Source organism: Rattus norvegicus, chromosome 1 (assembly GCF_036323735.1).
Source record: "Rattus norvegicus strain BN/NHsdMcwi chromosome 1, GRCr8, whole genome shotgun sequence".
Taxonomy (NCBI): domain Eukaryota; kingdom Metazoa; phylum Chordata; class Mammalia; order Rodentia; family Muridae; genus Rattus; species Rattus norvegicus.
The window spans coordinates 110669934-110694241 of NC_086019.1; the positions used below are offsets into that span (position 1 = coordinate 110669934).

At 40.1% G+C, this 24308-nt stretch overlaps 1 protein-coding gene across 13 annotated transcripts in view; it reads left to right on the forward strand.

The window, feature by feature from the left end:
* The window catches only part of Gas2 (growth arrest-specific 2), a 133621-nt gene that overhangs the window by 81982 nt on the left and 27331 nt on the right, over positions 1-24308 (forward strand). For 7 of the 13 annotated variants that reach the window (XM_063271101.1, XM_017589559.3, XM_063271093.1 and 4 more), the window contains one exon: positions 5663-5770. In XM_063271101.1, the coding sequence (XP_063127171.1) occupies positions 5663-5770 (108 nt within the window). Of the gene's footprint in view, positions 1-5662; positions 5771-19486; positions 19541-24308 lie in introns of all 13 variants that reach the window. The other 6 variants (XM_017589558.3, XM_063271078.1, XM_063271070.1 and 3 more) reach the window with 1 other exon arrangement.

Genomic DNA, 24308 nt, shown 5'->3' on the forward strand with positions numbered 1-24308 from the left:
ACTTCAAGTTTCGGGGAGACTAGATGCTTCTTCTCCCATTGAGGCTAGAAAAAGCAGCCCAACTACAAGAACATATCCCACATGCAGGCAACAGATTTTGGGATAACCACCACTCCAGTTGTTCAGGATCCACATGAAGACCAAGTTGCAGATCTGCTTCATATGATTGGGGAGGCCTAGGTCCAGCTCATGCATGTTATATGGTTGGTAGTTCAGACCCTGAGAGCCCCAAGGTCTAGGTTAGTTGATTCTGTTGGTCTTACTGTGGAATTCCTATCCTCTTTGGGGCCTGCAATCCTTCCTCCTATTCTTCATAAGATCCCCAAGTTCTATCCACTGTTTGGCTGTGCATGTCTGTATCTGTTTGAGTCAGCTGCTGGGTGGAGCCTCTCCAAGGATAGCATTCTCCTGTCTGCAAGCATAACCGAGTATCATTAATAGTGTTAGGCATTGGTGCTTGCCCATGGAGTATCTCTCAAGTTGGGCCAGTTATTGGTTGGCCATCCCCTTAGTCTCTGCTCCATCCCCTATGTCTGCATTTCTTGTAAACAGGATAAATTTGGGGTTGAAAGTTTTGTAGGTAGGTTGGCACCTCTATTGCTTCACTGGGGTTTCTGTCTGCCTATAGGATGTGGACTCTTCATGTTCTGTATCCCCAGTGTAGTGAGTCACAGCTAAGGTCACGCTCATTGATTCTTGGGCTCCACACTTATCCCAGATCTCTGTCTCCTCCTGGAGATGCCCCCACATCCTTGCCCCTGTTAGTTGCCGGTGTCCATTCATTTTTAAGACCTTCTAACCATCTTTCCTGTCTGTACCCACACCTGATCATGACCCCCCTTACTCTCACTGTAACCCTCCCTCTGTGTGCCCTCTCCACATCTGCCTCTTATGACTATTTTATTTCTCCTTCTAAGTGAGATTCAAGCTTCCTCATTGGGGCCTTCCTTATTGTTTATCTTCTTTGGGTTCATGAAGTATAGCAGGGTACCTGTTGTTTTATGGCTAATAATCTACTTATAAGTGAATACTTACCATGCATGTCCTTTTGGAATTGGGTTACCTCATTCAGGATGATATTCTCAAGATCCATTCATTTCCATGTAAAATTCATGATGTCTTAGTTTTTAATAGGTGAGTGATATTCTATTGTGTAGATGTACCACATTTTCTTTATCCATTCTTCAGTTGAGGGACATCAGGGTTGTTTCCAGTTTCTGGTTATTACAAATAAAGCTTCTATAAACATAGTTGAGTAAATATCTTTGGGGGATGATAGAGCTTCTTTTGGGTATATGCCCAGGAGTGATATAGCTGTGTCTTGAGGTAGAACTATTCCTAGTTTTCTGAGAAACAGCCAAATTGATTTCCAAAGTGGTTGTACAAGTTTGTACTCCCATCAGCAGTGACAAAGTATTCCTGTTCCTCCACATCCTCACCAGCATGTGCTGTCCCTTGAATTTTCATCTTAGCCATTCCAGTGGGTCTAAGATGGAGCCTCAGATAGGTTCTGATTCGCATTTCCCTGATGATGAAGGACTCTGAACATCTCTTTAAGTGCTTCTCAGCCACCGGAGATTCCTCTGTTACGAATTCTCTGTTTATATCTGTACCAACTTCTTGAGTTCTTTGTCAGTTTTGTCTATTAGCCCTCTGTCAGATGTAGGGTTGGTAAAGATCTTTTCCCAATCTGTAGGCTACCAATGATTTGTGCTATTGACAGTGTCCTTTGCCTCATACAAGTTTTGCAACTTCATGAGGTCCCATTTGTCGATTCTTGGTCTTAGAGCCTGAGCTGTTCATGTTCTGCTCAGGAAATTGTGTCTTGTACCAATGCATTCAAGGGTATTTCTCACTTTCTGTTCTATGAGATTTAGTGCATCGGTTTTATGTTGGGGTCCTTGATCTACTTGGACTTGAGTTTCATGCAGGATGGTAAGGTTGAATCTATTTTCTTTCTGCTACATGTAGACATCCAGTTAGTTCAACATCATTTGTTGAAGATGTTTTCATTTTTTCACTGTATGATTTTGGCTTCTTTATCAAAAATCAAGTGTCTACAGGGCTACAACCATTCTTACTACTCCTCTCAGCTGTGATATGTACTTACACTCTTTTCCCCTATACTATGGTGCCAGACCTGAGGAGTGTCTGGCCAGTGTTACATTTGTTTCATAATTACTCAGCCAGGAGAACCTCAGAGCTCTCATTATGAGGTATTATTACCCTAGCTTTGTTTCATTGCTAGAGTCTTGAAAATCTTCTGTGGAGGCAGTCATTATGCCAGCATGCTTTACGACATTACTAGCTGGAGTCAGAATCAATAGGATCCTCTGGGATCCACCTGAGTCCCTGCTCCACTGATTGCCCACAGGTCTCCTTGTTCTCACCCAGTGTGTTTTACAGTTCTTCCATCCTTTGAACCACCTCTTTCATGGTGAGGTTACTCTTGTTAGTTCCTCAACCTACTTCTTGACACTTTGCTCTTAAATGCATATTTAAATATATTTTAATTTTTTCCATATTTACATTGTGTTATTTTCCATAAAAATGTGTGCATGTGTACCTGTGGAGGTGCTTGTGCTTCTGTGTACACATTTGTGTCCATGAACACAGAGGCTTACACTGGTATTTCTCTGTTTATCTCTTTACCTTATGGTAGTGGTAGTGTTTTATAGAGTCACTCACTAAACCTGGAGCCCATGTTTTAGGCCAACTAACTGGCCAAAGAGCTGTGGGGATCCTCCTGTCTGCATCCCCCAGTGCATGGGTTTACAGACATGTGATTTCTTTTTTTTAATTTTTTTTTTATTTTTTTGAGGATCCAAATGTTTTACAAATATTTTACCCACTGAGCTGATTCCTCAGCCCACACATGAAATTTTTCTTGGTATTTTTCACCCTAGATAAATGTTACATCAAACTTATTGCTGTCTAAAGTATTTATACGTATAGAATGAAGTAGTTGTGAGTGAGGCCTAAATGTTCATTCCTCCCAAGGTGCAGTCTGATTTTCACAGTCAGAATGGCGTTTTATTAGTCTACATCTACCCAGCTCCCTGTTAGAGATGCTCAGTGTGAAAAGTCTCTTCTTTGTCCTCTGAATTCAATCATTTCTTCTGAATCATATACCATTTGTGCTCTGCTGTCCTGTTAGAAATGCAAGAAATGCTACCATTTGTGCCCATTTACCAGAAACAGGGAAAAGGAACAAGAATGCTCCCAAATCTTCAGGAGCCTGTCTCATGGCTAGCTATTTTTCATCTTTGGGAAGAGAAAAAATACAAAGAGAACCCCAAGGTGTAGAATAAACCTGAGAGGGATTAGAGCCTGTTTTACTAATATTCCAACTCAGAAAAAGACAATAACAACAACCACTACCACACAGTAATATAGGGACTCAAGACAGCAGGACCCTCAAGCTGCTGTGTCTCTAAGGTCTATTCTTCCAGCTCAAAGCTATGTGGGCACTTATGAGAATATAACTCTTAGTTTAATGGAGGAATGTGCATTAGTGGACACATTTAATGTACAAAGTAGACACATCTGCCTCTTACCAGTGAGAACCCTCGTATCCTGTAAAATCTTTAGATTTTAAGCATTTCTCAAAGAATGCTTAAAGAAACACTACCACCGCAATGCCTGTGGGGAGAGATTCGGTTAGAGTGAGAAATACAAAGTATTACTTTCCATGCCTGGCATTCAGAAAGCTTGCCAACATCATACAGGCTGTGCTGAGCTCCCTCAAAAGATCTAATTGACCTGGAATTTCTCAAATATACTGGAACATAGACCTTTCCTATAGTCTCCTTCAATCTTCAGTCTTGTAAACCACATTGTATTTTTTGCATTAATGTTTTTTTTCACTGGAGTATATTATCTCAGGGACAGTGGGACAGAAGGAAAAGTAATCTGAGCCTCATTAATAGTTTAAATCAGACCCCTTATATCTAAGTCACCAGGTACACATAGCCATTTGTAATTGAACTTAATGTAACCGAATAAATTTGCTTAAAAAAAAAAAGAATTTAAGAAAAAAACGGGTGATTCCCTAAGTTTCTGTGTGTGGTTAGCACACAGTTATTGTATGCTTCTCCAAAAAGGAAAGCAAGAGGAGTGTACGGGAGAGTAAAAGGAGGAGGCACGGGAAGCAGAAGCAGAGGACGGAGAAAGCAGGGGACGGAGAAAGCCGGGGAAGCCATGCCAAGATGGTCATATTCCAGCGGGCGACTTCAGAAAGAGCCAGGACTGGAGCCGCCTTTGTCTGCTCACATTTTCTTGTCTGATTCTTAGGGGAACCGCAGGGAAATAGGTGACCTTTTATGTGGACAATAAAGCCCCCTTCCTTAATCAAGATCTCTCAGAGGAAACACAGTGGTGCCCATTCAGATCGCTTTCTTCCCTATGTCCTGGTGGAGCGATTCTGCACTGATAGGCGTCCAGGTCGGCCTGAGTGCTCCTCTTTTCATCCCGTTGTGTTGAGCTGACTCTCAGGGTGTTAAATGCAGCTCTAAGAAATGGCTCTCACTGTCTCCCTTCTCTTCACCAACTTCCTCAGTCTGGGGATGAGAGATAATATAATTCAGAGTAACCAGGCCCCTCTTGAAATCTCATTTCAGCCCTAAACCGGCTCAGTTCCTAGCTGAGAACAGAGCACCTGGCAGACAGATTACCTCATGGTAATGTAAGAAGCAGGACTGCCATCATTCACAGTTAACTATGTGTTTCCAGTGCTCCTAGTCTGGCCTATTCTCTTCTATTTTTGCTTCTGTTCTTGACACAAGTAAAAATACAAATAACAACAACACAACAACAACAGCAATAACAACACAACAACAACAACACAACAACAACAACAACAGCAACAACAACAACAACTCCCAAGTCTATGTCTGTAGTGAGGAAGAAATGAAGAAAGAGCAGGCCACTTGAGAAAATGCTTCTCATGCTTATTTGATGCAAACAGGTTCTGCCTTTTTCCTGAGGAGTTGTTTCCCACAAAGTCCCAGGGTTGACCTTTCTCAGTAGAGAATTTGCTCAGTAAGTTATGGTGCCTTGGACTAGAGCTATTCTTATGATTTACAGTATTCATGTCTATTCATGAGAACTCCAAAAGAACATTAATCAGAGTCATGTTTTAGATTTTCATTTTACATGTCAGCTAATATATATGATACTTAAGATGAGGTGAAATGTGGATGAGTCTGAGTAATATGTGTTGGTGAAATTTCAGGGGAAAACCTTAGAGTTTTAAACAAGAAAAATTTTCCAAGAAAAATTAATTCGTTCTTCATTTATTTCAAAATTAAAGAGGTTGGTATAATGGGATTGTATTGAAGAAACATTCTGTCATGCGCATTTGCCCTAGATTTCAGTGGGCTTAGTCTATGCATGCTTTCTTTTAGCTCTTAGTATCTTTGCTATATAGACCCCACACATACTGTGTCTCTGAATCTTCAACTCACATCTGTCACCATGCAGTGTCAGAGACTCAGAAGATGTTTCCAGACCCTCATCTTCACATTTCAGCCAAAGTTCCTACACTCACATCTTTTCTGATATAGAACAAGTCTAAATGATTAACACTTCGGCCATGATTGAGCTCTTGGAGAATAACCACATGTGACTTCCTGGGGACAATGATTGTGCTTCTCTATTTCAGGTAAAAAGAATCTCTGAAGATCCTCCCTGCAAATGCCCAACCAAGTTCTGCGTGGAGCGACTCTCTCAAGGTCGATACCGAGTGGGAGAGAAGATCCTCTTCATCAGGGTAAAGTCCTTTTTCCCCTTCTCGTCTTGATGAGCATTTTTCTGAAGCTGAATTAGAGAAAAGGTCAGGGGACATGTGGCACATGACTATTCAGGAATGCCCTCTGGTGTCACTAAATGTGCAGAGCAATAGATGTGATAATGCCCTACTGAAGGCTGGGTGACCAGAGCATATCCTTATACGCACAGGAGTATCAGCTCCCATGGGAGAGGGTTGCCATTTATGTTTCCTGTATTCATTTCATTTCGGTAGAGTGGAATGAAACGTGCCCTTCCAGGACCTTCATATATCATAGCGAGGAAATCAGTCATCATCCTATTGCTTCTTGGCAGCTTTTCAGATTAGCTCAGCATGGGTTTTCCATAGGTCTGGATTAGGGACCAATGTGATAAGATTGAAAACTCTCTAGGGAACCAGAGATAGAGGACAGTTAGGAGGAGGCTTGCTTTTAATTTTGGGGTCCTAGATTTGATCCCCAACACCAGACCCCAACAAAAGGCACCTCACTACAGTATCCTGACTTAACAGTGACTGGGGCTGTTCCTACCAAGTTTTATGAGTTAGCAGAGAGAGGATGCCCCAACTCAAATCATCAGAGTCCTCTGGGGCTGAAGGTGACTCTGTATGGTTAAAGCATTTTACTCAGCATCTGCTTTGCTAACAGTCAAGAGAGCTAGGTCTCTCAGAACAGGCTGTGGTATTTGCTAAGGCTAAAAGTCCTTCAAAGAATGAAAGTATAACTATGTATATCCCCCCAGAAAGCTTTGGTTCAAAGAAGTGCTTTCTTTCTGTGTCCTTCTGGGCTCTTTCTAAGGAAAGTATGTTCCATTCGCTTCTCATCTGAGCATGTTAAAAACATCTTGGTTGTGATGAAGAACCGAAGCATCTTAAGGAATGCATCGAGTAAGAGTTAGGAACAGCAAACACTCATCAGAGTGTTGACTGTAGGCTCTGGGGTCTCATATTCTAAGGGAGGCTGATTCTCACCTGAGGAAACTTGTCAGTGTGAAATGTTATTCTTGTCAACTTATAACGGAAACAGTAATACAACAAGCCTCCTTAAGAATCTTCAACACATAGAAAGAAACAGTTTTCTTAATTTGATCTTAAATCTTATTAGTCATTTTAGATTTTTACCTAATTTCAGGTTAATGTTAACTTAATACAAACAAATCTAGGTAAAAATAGCTTTTCTGGTTCCGAATGACAGCCTTGTGATATAAAAGCTGACCAGCATTAGAGTTTTGTGAATCACCCTGTGTCCAGGCACCCAGGTAGCTATTGTTGCCTTCTTTGTTGCAGTGAAAACATGCTTAAAGCTCAGCAGCCTGCTTTCACATCACCATATTAAACAATGGTGGTTTAGAGTCTCTGTGGATGCATTAACATTTTACCAGGCTAATTGCTCAGGTGAGAATCAGCCTCCATTAGAATATGAGACCCCAGAGCCTACAGTCAAAACAAAGGGCCTTATGAAACAGCCTTTTATCTTGTGATAGAGATGTTAATAACTTAGATGCTGTTTCCTCAGATGTCACCTAGGATCTACAGGCAAAAGAATGCAGTATGCATACTTGTGTCTGACTCTCATGTCTGTTCAATTGTCAAAGACTTCAATATCCTATTTTATGGCCAGCATAAGAGGTTATAGTAGTTATTAGGTGTGATAGTTTTTGATGGTCCGTTTTTCTTTTCAGGAACCATTTCCTTCCTGCTAATTTTATTCCATCATTTATAGAAGAATTAAGGCTTTTATTGCAGGTGAAATCATGTTCCCGGGTGACAGTGTTTTCATTTACTATCGCACACTCAGGCAAGCCTGTAAAATCGTGAACCAGAGGGAGGTTGCTCACTGCCTGGCAGCAAGCTACAGCAAGGTGCATGCTCAAAACACTTTTTAGTGAGACATAAGCATAAGTCTTGCACTTATGTGGTTCTACTCTTTTATCAAATTTTTCATTATAACATTGAATTTTTAAGAAAGTACAGATTGAAGGAAATTTTGCAGCATTGTTTAAACTATTAAATTTGTTCACAAAGTTAAATGTCATGAATACATGTTCATAGTAATAAAAATTAGTAATATTTTTATTCTTGAGAACTTCATGTATACATTATATCCATCCCCCTCTTGTTTGAACTACCCCCCTACCCTGTCCCTTCAAATTTTACATATCGTTTCTGTCAACCCATTGAGTCAGATTGATGGTTCCTGCATAGACAAGAGTGTGGGGCTATCAGTTGATCATGACCAACTTACCAAGAGCCACTTATCTAAAAGTAACTAACGCTGAGTATCCATTAGCTACCAAAGCTCCTCAACTCCTCTCCCTCATTCATGCTGGCTTACTGATTGGCTTGATCTTGTGCAAGTAGTTGAGTGCATGCTGGAATTCATGAGTGGAATGCAGTGACCCCGAAGTGTGCAGCAGACACTATTCACAGCAGTCGTCTCTATCTTACGATAATGCCTCCTGGAGACTTACTATGGTTAGACACTGCCCAGGTTCTAGCTCTCTGCACACTGACCAATTGTCTCTGCAGTAACTGCCAGCCACTGCACAGAGAGGCTTACAAAGACATATTTGACTTGTAAGTCTGTGTCCATCCCGATAGAGTGGTAGGAATCTGAGGCAGCATCTTCTTGTCTTAGTAGAGACTTACTAATTGAAATTTGAGGCATCGCACCTGCACCTATATTGCACGTTTCTCTATTTTCTCCCTATGTTGGATGAGTAGACTAAATGTAGCCTGCTGATACACATGTGCTTTGGCTGATGCTTTAGATCTGTACCTGGCTGGGCCATTTGTAGTGAATTCTCATTGTGCTGTAACTGTTTGTGTGTGGAAATGGTAGGGAATGCTCAGAAATTCATTGACCTTAAGGTTATAAGAGGTAATATTTTACTTAAAGCTTTCTGAACACTTGGATTAAAGGGCAAGTGATGATGGTGGAATTCTTATATATGGAAGGTGGATGGCCACTCCTAATGGCTTAATTGTGTTCTTTTGTATCAATATATTTTAACATTTAAACTTAAAATTATATTTATCATGCACTCCTAAGCTATTGAATATAGCTTTGTCTCCTTTGATACATTCTCAAATACTGTTATATCAAATATACAGATAGTGAAACTTATGCTATATCAGGCTTCATCTTCAGTTATCCATCCATTGTAAGAGATGACTTGTTTCTCTAAGGATTTAATGAGACTGTTGACTTCAAAGAACTATGCAGAATTATTTAAGGTAATTTAAAACATTGACCTTCAATCTTAAAAGTAACACAGTGATAAAAATGCAGGCTTAGAAAGAATTCGCCCTCAGAGAGTCCTACATACTGGACAAATAAGCCCACATGTTTGGTTAAGTGAGACGTCACTGGTACCATTTTGTGATTGTATATGTACACGAGCATATTTTCTCTTTGCACATTTAAAGAAAAGCAAAATGGTCAAACTAAATTTTAAAAAAAAATGGTAAATAAGAATGTGTGTGGTATTCAGAAAATGATCCAGGAAGATCGCTCATAGAGGCTCTCTGCTAAGTATATCTATTATCTGTGAGTTTCTAGAAGAGAGCAGACAGTTAACACAGATTTAAATACATACTACTGGATGCTTACGTAGACATATGTTCATCTGTGCATGTGTCTAGAGAGATTGAATTAGTCACTACCCAAATATAATGAAACCTGTGATACAGGGAACAGACCTCTGTGAATTTTCGACTCTGATTTTAATCTATATCTTAGTATTCATCTCCCAAATTAAAAAAAGTATGATCTCTAATGAATGTACAATAATTTCACAAAACTAGACTTTCTCCTGTTTCTTTCATGAATAAAACTATGGGACTATTTTGGTGAGTGGGACTGGGGTGTTGGTTTACTGAGTAAAGCTCTTGCCACATAAGCCTGGGAATCTGGGTTCATCAGAATGGCCGGTAATACTGCACTTGGTGTAACTTGTCTATAACCTCAGATGGTGGAGACAGAATAATTCCTAGATGTATGCAGGCTACCTAGCCTGCTTAGGCAGCAGCAATATACAAAAGAAAATCTGTGTTTAAGAAGGTAGAAGGCAAGGATAGACCCCTATGGTTTTTCTGTAACTTCTGTGTTCACCATGGCATGTGTGCACTTGTAGTCATATACTAGAATAGCTCATGTACACAAACATGTCAGACACACATGTTGTTTTGATTTTTGTTTTTTCCATTAAAAGCAGCTTGGCATCTATTCTGAAGGTAGAAACTTACTGTCACCAAACATAAATTTCTCATTTATTTCAGTACTTAAGGGGTCAGAACAAAAAAATCTCTTTAATAATTTCTACAGCGACAGAGATATTAATATTTCCAATCAGCCAGACAATGCTTCACTGAAATGCAAACCGAAGGTCCCTGGCTGCTGCCTGGATTCCTTCATGTTCTTTTTTCCTTCCTTCACCTGCTGTCCAGTGGGGCCTCCCATATTGAAAACTCATCTGCGGAACTAATCTGTATGAGCGTGTGAGGAGGGATGTCAGAATTCCCAATCAGACGACTAGTGTGCAGTCCATTGAGACTTGCAATGTGTCCCCAGGTGAGCCACATGAATATCTGGGGACCTGATAGAATGCAGATTCTTTCACCTTCCCAGAGTGAAACAAAACCTCTAAGATTCAGGTCAAACAAGCATATAAGTACTGGGAATTGAACCTGGGTCCTCGGCAAGAGCAGCAGTGCTCTGAGTTGCTGAGCCATCTCTCCAGCTTCCAAAAGTGACAATTTTAAAGACAACTATATACTAGGGCAATGGTTGGATATACAGTTAAATAAGAAATAAACTTTCCTGTTAAGTGAAATAGTTTATGTAGAAATAACATATGAATAAAATGTGAATAGAATAGTAATAATTGAAAGCAGAGTTTAGTTGATGAGAACTAATAATTATGAACATGAGATTTTTCTTCTTTATATTTTATTATGAAGATGATTAAAATATGACCTAAGAGAATTAAGCCAACTGATGCACCTATAAATTTAAAAACAATTAAAGGTCCCTGGAAGGTTGTTATTTAACTAACTGATTGCTCATTTTAATATTTTGTTTCCTGAGTTTCCCTCTTCTAGAGGAGAGTAAGCAACTGTATTGCATTTCTGTTGCTATTGCTTAGTCCAGACAGGATTTTATGGTTTGTTTCAAACTTCTTACATATTGCTGTCTGGTATGTTGTTCTCTGGTTGTTTTCATCACTGATGCCTGGCAGAAAACAATGTAATAGAAGGATTAATTATGGTTCAGACCCTAAGGGTATGAGGCCCATTGTGGCAGGGTGGCATGAGAAAGGACCTCTGACTGAGTGGATGGCACTGCCCACATTCCAGCTGGCTCTTAGCTCTCTGGGAATGCCCCCACAGTCCATCTCAGGTGTGTGTCTCCCAGGAGGTTCCAAATCTACTGTCAACAGGAACTCCTTGGACTCATACCTGGGCAAAGCTCTTATCTGTGTCTGTTTGCATTTCCCCTCTCTGATTTGAAATCTTACTGTGTTGATGATTATCCCTGGGAAACTTCCAAATATTAGCTCTCTCTGTGAGTACTGTGTTTTGTCTCTGCAGACCCCACCAGAGAGCTGTACCTACAATCTCTTTGATCTCTAATGCTTTAGCTACTTGATATTCAATCCCTATAAAACTTAGCAACATAGAAATACACCAAGGTAATAGGTTGGTGGGAACAAGGTGTGCTGGTGTATGAAGTGGTACAAGCTACCCCAGCTGAGCCAGTAGAGCACCAGTGGGGCAAAGTCTCCCACCACAGCATTCCTCTACTGGTATATGAGAGCAGGACATCTTATGTTTTAAGATAGTATAAGCATATATATGAGAGTGTTTTTAAATTAATCATAACTCATTCACCTAACACAATAAAGTTGGGCTGTTCAAAGTATATTCTAATAACAGCCCTTCTGAAAAATGATCAAGACATCTTTAGAGATTGACAGTAAACACTTTAGCCAAACTGTTAAATGACTCTAAATATTAATAGTTGACTCTGTTGGCCTCTTGTGAACACTTGACCTATCTTATTTTAATTCCTTACCATATCAGGAAACATCTTGTTGTCATTCCCATTTTAACTTTGAAGAAGCTTAGATACAAGACATGAGTGACTTTTAAAGTTAGAGGATTTGAAGATGGTGGCACATGCCTGTAGTCCCAGTGTTGGTGAGACTGAGGCAGGAGGATTGTGAGTAAAAGGGAACCAAATGACATTTTACCTGGGCATAAAATGAAACCTTGTCTTTATTTTTCAAACCTTTTTAAGAGGCTGATGAGGTGGGACTAGGATATAAACCCTGGCAGACTAACTTTTGTATTAATATTTTACTACTACTGATTACTTTATCTGGAGTTTCTTGGAACATTTAGTATGCTTTCTTTAATTTTCTAGGAGAATGTCCTGGGTAATATTTTGCAAGTATACTCAACCATAGAATTGGTCCTCACCCCTTCCTAGAATGTCATCTTGGATGGGGAATTAACGAAAACACATTCTAGAAAAGACCCTATGTGTTGAAACAAAAATTTTAAATTATTTTGTCCTGAAATACAAATTGTCTAGAATGTGTTTACAACAGTTAAAACCAATGTATTTCAAGACCCTTACTAATAAAGAATACGTTTTGAGTCTGTTCTTAGTTTTACTTGAAAATGATTTCCAAGGATATGAGTAGAGAAACTTTGTAGGAAAGACAACTGAAATTTAATTAGTTCCATTTGTGCTAGGAATTTTCCAAGTACTTTATATACTTTGTCTAAGAAATTTACGTCTTCCGTAGAGCTGGGAAATTGTTTTCAATCTTATCTGTGGGTAAAAGAGTGTTGACTATTTCAAGTAAGTGTTATGTCCATAAAATTCAAGTCCAGACTCCTGGAAGAGCACATTCCATTCCAAGCCCCTTAGAGTGGGGTGGCTGTCAAATAAAGTGAGGTGTAGATGGCGCATACCCATAATCCTAGTACCAGGGAGGGAGGTGGAGGGAGGAGGATCAGAAGGTGAGGAAATGTGAGACTCTGTTCAAACTAGGTTAACCTATTAAATATGACCTGTCCAATTTATGACACATTTAAAGGTCAATGATAATAAATCACTTCTGCCATTTTCCCTTAAAATACTCAGAACAAAGTGTCTTTCAGCTGTGTGAACAACAGGGCTCACTCTAAAGCAGCCTATTACCTGCCTAAGTAAGTCATAATTCTTATAACTATAGGTGGTAACCAAATGGCACGACTCAAAATCCATTGTCTCTTTCAATTGCCAAAATGAATTAGAGCTTTGTGCAATTTAAGATCTGCCATTATCTGTTTGAATGCCTTAATAGAACTCAAAGATAATTCTCTGGTTGCCTGAATCATCCTGTTGAAACTTCCATCGATGATAGCAGAAAACTTTAAAATCTATCCGTTGTCTTTGGAGACATTTGCATAACATATGTCTGCATTTTGGTAAAACTTCATGCTCATCCATTCTTCAAGTCTTATAGTTCTCCGTCTTTCATTCCTCATCACGAAGAAATGTGAATGCATGGCAACCATGAGTAAAAGACAATGACAGTTCAGGTGGCAGTCAGGAGTTTGTGGAGACATCCTCTGAGATTTGTCTTTGAATTAAATCATCGTAGATCAACAGAAAAAAGAAAATCACACATGTTGTTATTGACTCTGACCTTTTTTCCTTCACCCTAAAATTTCTTGAGAATATTATGCCTCTGTGGTGAATATCAACTCACTACAGCTGGATAAGCCGGAGAGGTGCCTAGCACCATTGCCATAGTAACAGACCCTGCCAGAGTCCTCTGGGACTCTGAGGCTGGAGGTCCAAAGAGAGAGTCCTATTACCTGTCTTGCTGCCGTTTTGACACATATTGATTTACTGGGGGTAACAAGTAGCCAGACTCAAATTGCAAACCACTCCTGGTGATGAAAAACAGGCTGTTGTGTAAAAAAACGCCGAGGTGACAGTAAGTAGGGAGGAGATTAAAGCCTCCATATATCTCAGCGTGAGCATCACAGGAGCAGCCATTACCTGGTCTCTAGAAACTCATGTTTGTATCCCTCTATCCAACTTGAAAACTTGTGAGAGTGATGATTATGTTTTTAAATGCCAATAACAGGTTATACTTTTTTAAGGCCTTGTTTCCATTTATGTGCACAAAATCCCATAATATTCCTACAGTGCTCAGATCTATGGGAACAAAGAGGAGCATTTGTGAACATACTTAAGTTCACATTCATTTGTCCCAGAGCAGTGTCAGTTTAGACAAAGGAACCAAAAATGTCAAAAAATGCTTGTAGTACTTTAACTTCAGCACTTAAGATTTACTCTCCTGGGTAATGAGTTTGTTCCTTTAAAGAGTTTAAGTTGGTCACTTATCCATGTACACTGGGGCTAACGATATGGGATAAGTTGCATTCTGGTAAAATGCCTTCTTAGTATTTAACCAGCAATAATAAAACCTGTTAGCCACTTCTTTCTGAGAAAGGGTGTTTGGTGGGAAAGTGCAAAAATAATTAATTAAGGAGATGCCCAGAGTGAAAGGACTCAGCTGATGTGTTGTCTCTCTGAGGTTTTAATTTTGAGATAGAAAACCTTCAGATGTGGGAAATTCAAACCAGGCTTTTATAGTGTGAAGGATTACAGCCTCACACTGTATCCATTTTATCACCTTTAAAAGGGAGGAAAAATGAAGTTTAATATTTATCACAAAGCTAGAAAGAACAGCTTATAAATCTAACGAGTGTCTGAGTCCATAGCATCTTTCCTTTTCTCATTTGGCTTAAGATGTAACTCTAATGTGCAATAAAAAAAAATTAGAGCTAAACATTAACGATTTGTCACCCATGGCTATTTAGCAATGCGCTCTTAACTGCTAAGCCATCTCTGCAGCCCCGTGTTTATCTAATCTTTTGATTTTACTGAGGAAAGGCAGTGCCTGTGCTCTATACTCGCAGTTTCTGTATTGCTTTAGCCTCCCTGCATGAAAGAGCATCAGGATGTTTAAATGTCGTTAGTGTGGGAATATATACCTACATGTGTGTGTATTAGAAGTAACATTAGTTGATAATTTAGTACAATAATTTGGCATTTTAATAAATTTTCAAGAATTTTGTGTGAAAAAAGTTACCTTTCTGAATGTTTTACACACGCACACACGCATATACACAGTGTCTAGGGACCACTTCCTGTGCATTAGTTAATTGTGTAAGTGCTCATCTTGGCTCATACCTCAGCACACACAGTGCTTTGAGGCAGAAACTGTTATCCTTATTTTATAACATAGTTATCAGATGGCCAATTACTCGCGAGGCTCACACAACTTCTCTGTCTAACCTGCGTACCTGACTCAGAGCCCACAGTTGTCACATCTGTCCTTCATGCTCTTACAGCAAGGTTATCCTTAGGTTACCACTCACCATTTAGAATCTTTCCACCCAGCCCTTGGCATCTGTCAGTGAGTAATCCCCATTTCCTATCCTGCTTTCTCGTTTGCTTCCCCTTTACCTGTGTCCTCTGTCAAACTAATTTTATAACCAATTCGCCTTGAGGACTCCAAAGAAATAACCCAAAAGATGAACAAAAGCAAAGCACACCGAAAGGGTGGTTTTCATATGTTCCACAAACTTAAATGATTTCCTTTTTAACATATTTACTGTGAATTGAAAGCCCTCAGAAGCAAAAATGTATCATGTGAATGGAAGAATAGGAATGCTCTCAGTTTATGACAGCTGTACTGTATTGTACAGTGTGATTTAACACTGGCTTTGGCTCCATAAACACTAAAGGTCTTAGTCTGTTTCCTCTCAGGGAGGTGGGACATGCTGCCTTTTACACCTCTGTGTACTAGAATGAAGGGCTAGTGTGACTGACAAATAAGGATAAACTCAGCCTTTAGCACAACAGCATGTGCTTCTGAAGCACGTGCCTGAGAGCAACTTAGAAATCAGCATCTGCTTACAGTACCTGCAGCATCCCTCCGGGGTGAGGCATCCCTCCTCAGCGGCAGTGGCTGTCTTACTGTGATAGGACTTACACACCTCCTTCAGTAGTTTCCGTACCATGCCATGGTGGCAGAAGTTATTTTATTGACAGGACTTATCAAAGATGCTGGCTTACAGAAAATCCCCCTTTGTGCTATATTACCAGTCCTTGAGAAGAGCCAAAGTGCTCATTAGTTTATACATCGCCCTGGCAGCTAACAGTGAGGTAGCCTAGCCAGCAAGCAGGAAATTCAGTTTAAGTCATATTACAAAATTGTAATATCTGGACTTCATATGTTTTAAATCTACACACCTTAAACAACAAAATGAGCATTGCATAGTAACATGAAATCACAAGTTGATATTTCCCTTCTACTTGCAGTCTTCCAAACAAGATCGGTGTTTGGTTATGTCAGCTATGCTGGTCTAAATGTGAACTGTGGAGAGAGGAGAGGACTGAAGCCAATGGTGCAGTTACATGCAGTGCTCTGTGTTCTTGAATTATTGATGAGACCTGCCTACCCTGAGGTGAACAAAGAAGTGTGAATGTTGTTTTTATAAATCCCATGTAGTCCTCCTGTGGGTTCAGGCTACATGAGAACACATACATACACACGGAGCCATGTTGGAGCATTGTAGTTAGTGCTGTGTGGGATGAGGACCACCGTATTGACAGTAATAAGTAACAGTATGCTCCTTTCATGCTGTTTTCCTTATAGGTAAAAAGTCAAATTTCTACAGGGCTTGCTCACTTCAGTTCTCGTCTTGCATTTCCTTCTAATGCTTAACATTTTTAATTTCTGCTTCTCTGTGAGACTGTATTATCTTGTGCTGAACGCAGTTGCCTTTTCCCCTTAAATCATCAGCCTTGTTGTACAGCTCTCTGCAGTGGCACAGTCTAACATTCTTAACATTAATTGTACTAATTGATATTTTAAACTTTGCCAGTAACTAGTATGTGGTGGCAACCATTTAAAATGTGCTTGCACATCATAATGCAAAGTAGTCTCCTGCTACTGTGTTAGAGGCAAGAATAATCAAGGAACTCTTGAGGGGTTCTCAGCCTTCCAAAGACGGTGACTCTTCAATATACTTCCTCATGTTGTGGTGACCTAACCATAACTTTACTATTTTTGCAACTTCATAACTGTAATTTTGCTACTGTTATGAATCATAATGCAAATATCTGTGTTTTCAGCTGATCTTAGGTGGTCCCTGTGAAGGGTCAGTTAAGCCCCAAAGGAATAGTGACCCACAGGTTGAGAACTACTACTGTAGACTAAGGGAAGAACAGGACATAAGAATTTGACTGATACAGTGTGTTTTTCTCTCTCGCTGGGACAAAATACTGAACAAAGCAACTAAGGAAGGAATGGTTTGCTTTGGCTACAGCTTATTAGCACAGTCCATCACAGTGAAGGAGGTGTGGTGGCTGGAGCAGCCCATCATTCTGTGTCTGTAGGCAGGATGCACAGAGAAATGAATGCTAGAGGTCAGGCTGGTGTCTCCTTTCTCCCTCTTACTCGGTCCTTCAGTGTGGTTTCTCATGCAGCGGGACACTGCTGCACGTGTTCAGCTGGGTGTCCCTTCTAAACTAAACCTCTGGATGTGTCCCCACAGATGTGCCTACAGGTATATCACCAGGGAGACCCTGAACCCAGTTAGATTGACAGTCCCAGTTAACCGTCAGTGTTCCTTACGCTAGATCAGCAGTTTCTTAAAATAAAATGTCTGAAACTACAAAATTGAACAAAAAAATTGCAAATAATATTTGCCCTTTGCACCTCAGAAAATACTGAATGGTGACCCCTACATTAAAGAATCCTTCCCTGAACACAGCTTCCTTGGTGGTTCTAGCTGTTGTAAGTTAGCTTCTCCTATAGGCTCATGATCCTGTGCCTGCACACTGGCTAAGCCCCTTGTCAATTCCATGGAAATGCTGTTCTCTAGCCCAAAATGTCCGCAGGAGAGTTTGTGATATAAAAAAGATTCACTGAACCATGAATTCAAGGTAGACTTGTATTTGAGATGCAGCCAACTGAAAAAGTTCTTTAGATTTTTTTAAACCAACTCATTGAATGTTGCCTTTGTTTTTCCAGCAGCCATTTTGATTAACATTTTTTGTCTCTCACTTTGAATGTTGGCATTAACCATATTTTTCCCCTAAAATTTACTCTCATAGACTATGAAGGGCAGAGACAATTGAGTCTTTGACTTCACTGAAAAGTAGATAAAGGGCAGAACAGGTTTCTTGAAAGCTTTGCAGTGGGCAGAAAGTCTCCAAAGTTCCAGACCACAGCAGTAACACCTGTATAGAACAGTATGCTGTTATCTCCATCTACACGTGTGTCAGTCATGGCTGCTACCCAGCCAAGGAGTCAGTTCTAATGTTCTTAGTACTTTGAAGTTTAGGATTATTATGGGAAATGTAGGCTGTCTTCGGGCATATGCTTTATTAGTAACACCTTGCCTCCCCATCTGAGAGGACAAAGGATGAATGGCACTGCTCCTCTCCTGGGATCACTCAGAGTAAGCTGGTCTTAGCTTTTCAGAGGGAGACACTGCAGACAACCATGCACACGTCACAAAGCTCCACTTACAGATGTTTAGAGAACATCTGCTCACAGCTTGCAGCTAAGGAAGGTCCACATGCAGGGATAACATTCATCTTGTATATATTTTCTCAGAGTCTTATAACAATAAAAGCAGAATAATCCTTCAGTTAGCACTCCAGAGGAGCCTGAATTTCAAGGACGTCTTAGCCCCAAAGATATGAATAGGCTCTTGAGAGCCTGGTGCCTAATGCTGGTGGATCTGCTGAGTAACATAGGTGCCTATTACCACTGAGGGAAGACTGAACACAACATGGAAAACTCTAAGGATAAAAAGGAAGATGACCTTGACAGATAACCAGCCAATAGAATCACAGCCACCCTCATACGCACTCATAGAAAAAAGAAACTCTCATTTCCCAGAGATGACTCAGCTGTCCACCCACACTGTGCTTATGCAGAATGTCTGGGCTGCAAACTCCAACTCCCACTCCCATTGAACTCTTTACCCAATTGCCCTTCAGATAGAACAGATGTAGCCCTTATGATCTTGGGCTGTTCCCGAACAGTTATGGTTACAACAGAACGGTGGGGTCATAAGGTAAGACTGTTTACACACACAGCAGCTTTCAGGTGTGGGGAGTCTTGTCAAAGAACTAGAGGGGACAGGGACATCAGACCAAGATGGCAGGGTCCTTCACTTAACATCTTTCCGGGACTTTTTCCTTTAGGAATCCTCTGAGCTGTGGTATATTCCACACAGAGCTGAGACCTACATCTGGCATTCCCCAGGAAAACTCTCTCCTCCTTTGCTTCCTTTGTTTTTCAACAGGAGAAAGCAGGGCTCCAGAAAAGGGTTCACCCTAACATTTGTCATTCAGAACACCAAGAGTCAACAATGTGTAATTCCCAGAGGATGTGTGCCTCTTTCTTCTCAACCATTGTGGATACCAGTGTGATAAAACATCCCTCCCCTGCATGATTTAAACAGATAGTCTTCTCACTGTAACTAACAAACGCTTTCTTTACTCTTGTCACAAAGGAGTAATTTGTATTTTTAGGTGCTGTCTGTTCGTTCGCCATCTGCAGTGGAGATGGCGAGTTTTTATGAACCTGTATCTTCTTGTTTCAGTAGGGTCTTCATAGTTGTGCCTATGTCTCAACAGCCAAAGCAGAGCAGACACGGAAGGTAATTACTAGATGATTAGAGCACTCTTCTTCCCTTCGCATTCATTGTAGAGCTTTGACCTCCAATCAAACAAGGGGAGTTGGGCATTCCGGGTTGACAGTCATGTATCATTTCAGTAAAATGTGAAACATTATTTCTCCTTGATTTTCCATAGTTGTAAAAATTTTAAAGATATACTGTGGGTAGGTGGAAGGCAATCCATTGGCTATGTTTTTGTCTTCTTAATAAGACCTTCACGCTCAGATGCTTTTCCTTGTAGACCTTACTATTGAAATCATTTGGAAGTATTGGCCTGGCACTTGCTTCTGTATACTACATCATCATAGTTTTTACTGTTAAAAAATTTAAATAATGTTTAATAAGAATTTAAATGTTAAACATTTAAATAATAAAATATTGTAGAATAAGAATTACTATTTCTTTGGGAACATTTTCACTCTACTCTTTTATACAAATTGCCTTTTGTAGTTTAACGCATATGTGCTCTTGTGGCACAAACCACATTTCTGTTCCAGCACCATTCCTAGTTGTGATGCATGCTACCCCAGCTCACATGTGCCGTAGCCTGACTAGTAGGTTGCTTACAGGGTTAAGGAAAAAACACATTTTAGTTTGAGGCCCTGAGTTTGCCAGTGTGTATAGAAGACTGGATTCATTTTATGTATTTTTTTAAGAAAAGAATTTGATCTAAACAGAGCAGTAAACTTGAAAGAGCTTTGTTTCTTACACAGAAATACATAATATTTTTAAAGAAATGTTTTTAATTTCTCTTTTTGTGAGATGGTTGATGTGTCTCATAACTACTTTATGAGAATACATATTTTTAGAGAGAACAGTTAAGTGTATCATTTCATCCATCATTTCTTCCTGTTTGCTTACTATATGTGTGTATGCATGTATGCATGTGTGTACTCATGTGCATATGTGTGTGTACCATGAGTGCACATATGTACATATGCATGGTTGTGTGTGGCTGTCCATGTTTATATATTGGGTATGTGTGTGTATGTGCATGTGCATGCATATGTACTTAATGGGTGTGTATGTGCATGTGTGTTCATAATCATGGGTGTGTGACTGGTTGTCTATATCCATGTACATGTGGTTGTATGCACACATGTACAACATGTATATATATGTGTGTGTGTAGGCATATGTGTGTGTATGTCTTTTTAAACAGTATGCATATTTAAGTAGCGTGATAAGAGTGTGGTATGGAAACCTTAGTCAGGACATTTCCTATGTTAGGGAATTCTTTTGAAGAAAACCTCTGAAGGAATGTGACTGTAGAAGCAGGATTTTGCATGGAAAGTTTGTAATGTAGGTAGCATGTTGGCCTTTTTGTGGTGAGCTTGAATCCCATGCAATGTGCAGTGTCTGCTTTGCTCTTGCTTCTCTGCCTGTATTTTCCCCTAGAGAAGATGAGAACAGGATTACCGTAACAAGAGAATTCCAATCTGGATTCCTTGTATATTGTTTTGTCTAAGCTCAGACACACAATGATGAACCTGGTGGTATTTCCATCGAAGTTGCCAAAACCAGAAGCAGATCTGTTTCTTGTTCTTTTTCAGAGATCATGAAGTGCCCAAAGTGTGTGGGGGTTGAGATTCAAGAATTGGCCATCTTGTGGGCCCATAGCACTCTAAGGTCTTCAGTGAATGAGGCCCTTTTTGAGTTAGCTTTCTTTCTCATTTAAACTTAAAGCTACAGAGAATTATGACATGACATTCTTATACAGTGGGCTGTAAACATGAATAACAAGGTGTATCACACCTTTGAGCCTAGGGATAAAATTAATTGTGCAAAAGTCTGTACAGAACCAGCCACCTGACTCTTCCTCTTCCTGGGAGCTGAAGACTACGTCTTGTCCTGCACCATGTTCTGGAATTGGCTTGATGCTTAAGCTTTTCTGGTTTCTGTGTAAGGATTGCTGTGTCTCCTTTACGTCTCTGCCCACATTCCTAGTTTCTCTACTTCATGTTAAATCACTTGCCATAGGTTGAACTCACTCCACTCATATCCTGTGCCTGTCTCAGCATTTATTCCTCCTGTTTGTACCACACTGAACTTACCACATTTGTACAGGGCTGGGGGAGTAACTTCCCATTGAGCTGATATGATGTGCAATGTCCTGGTCTCAACTTTTTGCTGCCTGGACATTTTTTGTTAAGCACATAATGGTCCATTTTTTGTGCTTCACATGATTCTTCAAATCTCTGGTGGTTTCTCTCGTTGCCAATTAGTAAGTCCCCCATATAGCTTATCTTTAAACTGTTCTGACATTCTTTGAATGAATGGCTTTATATATATATATATATATATATATATATATATATATATATATATATATATATGAATGAATGACTTGATAGGAGAATATCTTAATATTTACCTTAAAAACTCACAGTTGCAGTACTTGGGACAGTGCCTATGATGGTATTTGGCACATTGACTTTAGGAGCCAATGTTTTCTTGGGGGTGATATCAGCATCACATCCAGAGTTAAACTTGAGCTGTGTCTTCATTAATGTTTTATGTGATGCATTTCTTGAGGTTAGATTTCTGGTGGGTGTCCCAGAAGAGCTTTTTATCAAGAATCAAGAAAGGCCATTAGGAAAAGATAAAGCCTAGAAAGATGCTCAAGCAAAAGGCAGATGGCTATCAAAGGAGAGAAAAAAAAGTTCCCATCAGAGTTGGAAAGGTCATGTATAAAAACCCACCAGGATCAGAGAAGATGGAATAAGGAAAATAGAGATATAATCAGACATTATCAAGACTGTTGAAGGGCAGTCTTGAGCCCAGAGCACAGAGGAGGAGGAGTGATGAGAGGCCACTGTGGAAGGGTGATAAGCGCCAGGTAGATACACACACGATGTGGGGCAGGGGTCACAAAGAGCTTCCTCTGCCATAACAACATCGACTTTCTATTGAAATCATAAGGAGATTTTAGAGAAATTTTCTAGAATCAAAAAATATGTAAATAGATGGCATTGCTCATCAGTCTGGTTGCATTGAAGAGAATGAACCATAACTGTGGAGATTGGAAAATTGTTGGCCAACAATCTTAGGATGGGGAATGTGTGCATCAGGACTGTGGCCACTTACTCAGGACCTCCTACTGATCAATGTTCCATATATAGGGGCCAACAAGATGGCTCTGCAGGTATAGATGCTTGCTGCCAAGACTAATGGCCTGAGTTTCAGCCCACAACCTGAGTTCAATTTCCGGGACCAGCAGGTGGGAAAGGAACCGAGTGCTTGTCCTCTGTCTTCCCATACCCCTCCCCATGTATGCACACACAAAATACAGTAGGCATCACAACCCGATGAGTTATTTATGTGGAAATACTGAGGCCAGGGAGGTTATCTAAAGTGGAATGGCTGGGGCCATCTTTGCGCCTTCAACAACAGCTGAAGCATAACATACTGGAGTTAGCCATTCCTACCAGCATCTGCTTAATTGCTGTAACTGGCTGGTTCCAGTAGATTGTGATTTCTGCTTGTTAATAAGGAGTTGCTTTGGTGAGAATTTTATATAAAACAGGTGTGCTCATAGAAACTAAAAAAAAAATTCCAGAAAATGGTATTTTGATGCCTTTTATCAGTAGTGATTTTTTAAAATCTCTGGGTAGTATCAGTTGACAAGATCAAAAAAGTTAACAAAAAGCACAGAATGGTGTTCCTTATCAACAAATTTTCAGACATTTCTTACTCCAAGTTCTTATTCTCCAGATGTTGCCCAGATCCCACAGTCCCAGCTTGCCTGGTGATTTAGCGTGTTTTTTGCTTAGCATAACAGGGCTATAAAAAATGTGCTGCTCTGCCCCCTCTAAGCCCCACAGTGAGCCTGTGGCATTTATATTAAAACTGTACCTTGTGCCAAAAGTCCTCCCTGGAGTATTCTCCAGCCATTTACAAATTTCTCAGCATGAGTTCATTACACACATGCCCAGAAGCAGTGGTTCCAGATGTGTGACTGAATTGAGAGCTTTGCATACAAGTTAATACGTTTTTCTCTTATGAAGTCTGCAAGTTCTTCATAACCTGCAGATATTCTGCACCTACCAAGTGTCTGGCATGGGTGTCATGAACAGGGTAGTGAACAAGATGTGCTTCATGCCGCGGGAGAGGGAGAAAGACACGACACTCAGATGGAAGGCAAAAGGTACGAGTCCAGACGTGATGATCTACAACCTAAAGCACATAGTATCTGTCACAGCTACTCCATTGTCTAATTTCAACTATAATAGTAGTCAGTGAGCATGGCTGTGTTATAATACTTTGTATACAGCATGGTGGACTAGATTTGTTCCCTGGCTATACATAGTCTTCTATGTACTGACATAGGTCACAGCAATGCCATCTTAAATGCTAGAAAGAAAAAAAGACAGAGGGACAGAGGAGCCAACTATAGCCACTCTGAGTAGGTGATTTAGAAGTCTGTGGGTTACTGTAATTAGATGGTCTGGATGTCTTTATCTTTGTCTGGGTACTTTGGATCTCTTTGTGCCACTCTGATTTGGTTTAGAAGTCTTTGGATCACTAATTAGGTGGTTTGGAGGTCTGAGGGTGCTCTGATTAGGGGGTTTGGAGGTATATGTGAGGCTCTAATTGGGTGATTCGAAGGTCTTTGGGTCACTCTGAGAGGTGGTTTGGAGGACTTGGCATCACTGATTAGTTGGTTAGAGATCTGTGATTTGGCTACATGAAGAAAGAACTTTTGTCAACATTGCCCATTTATCTTCCCTTTAAAATGTAGGTAAAATGA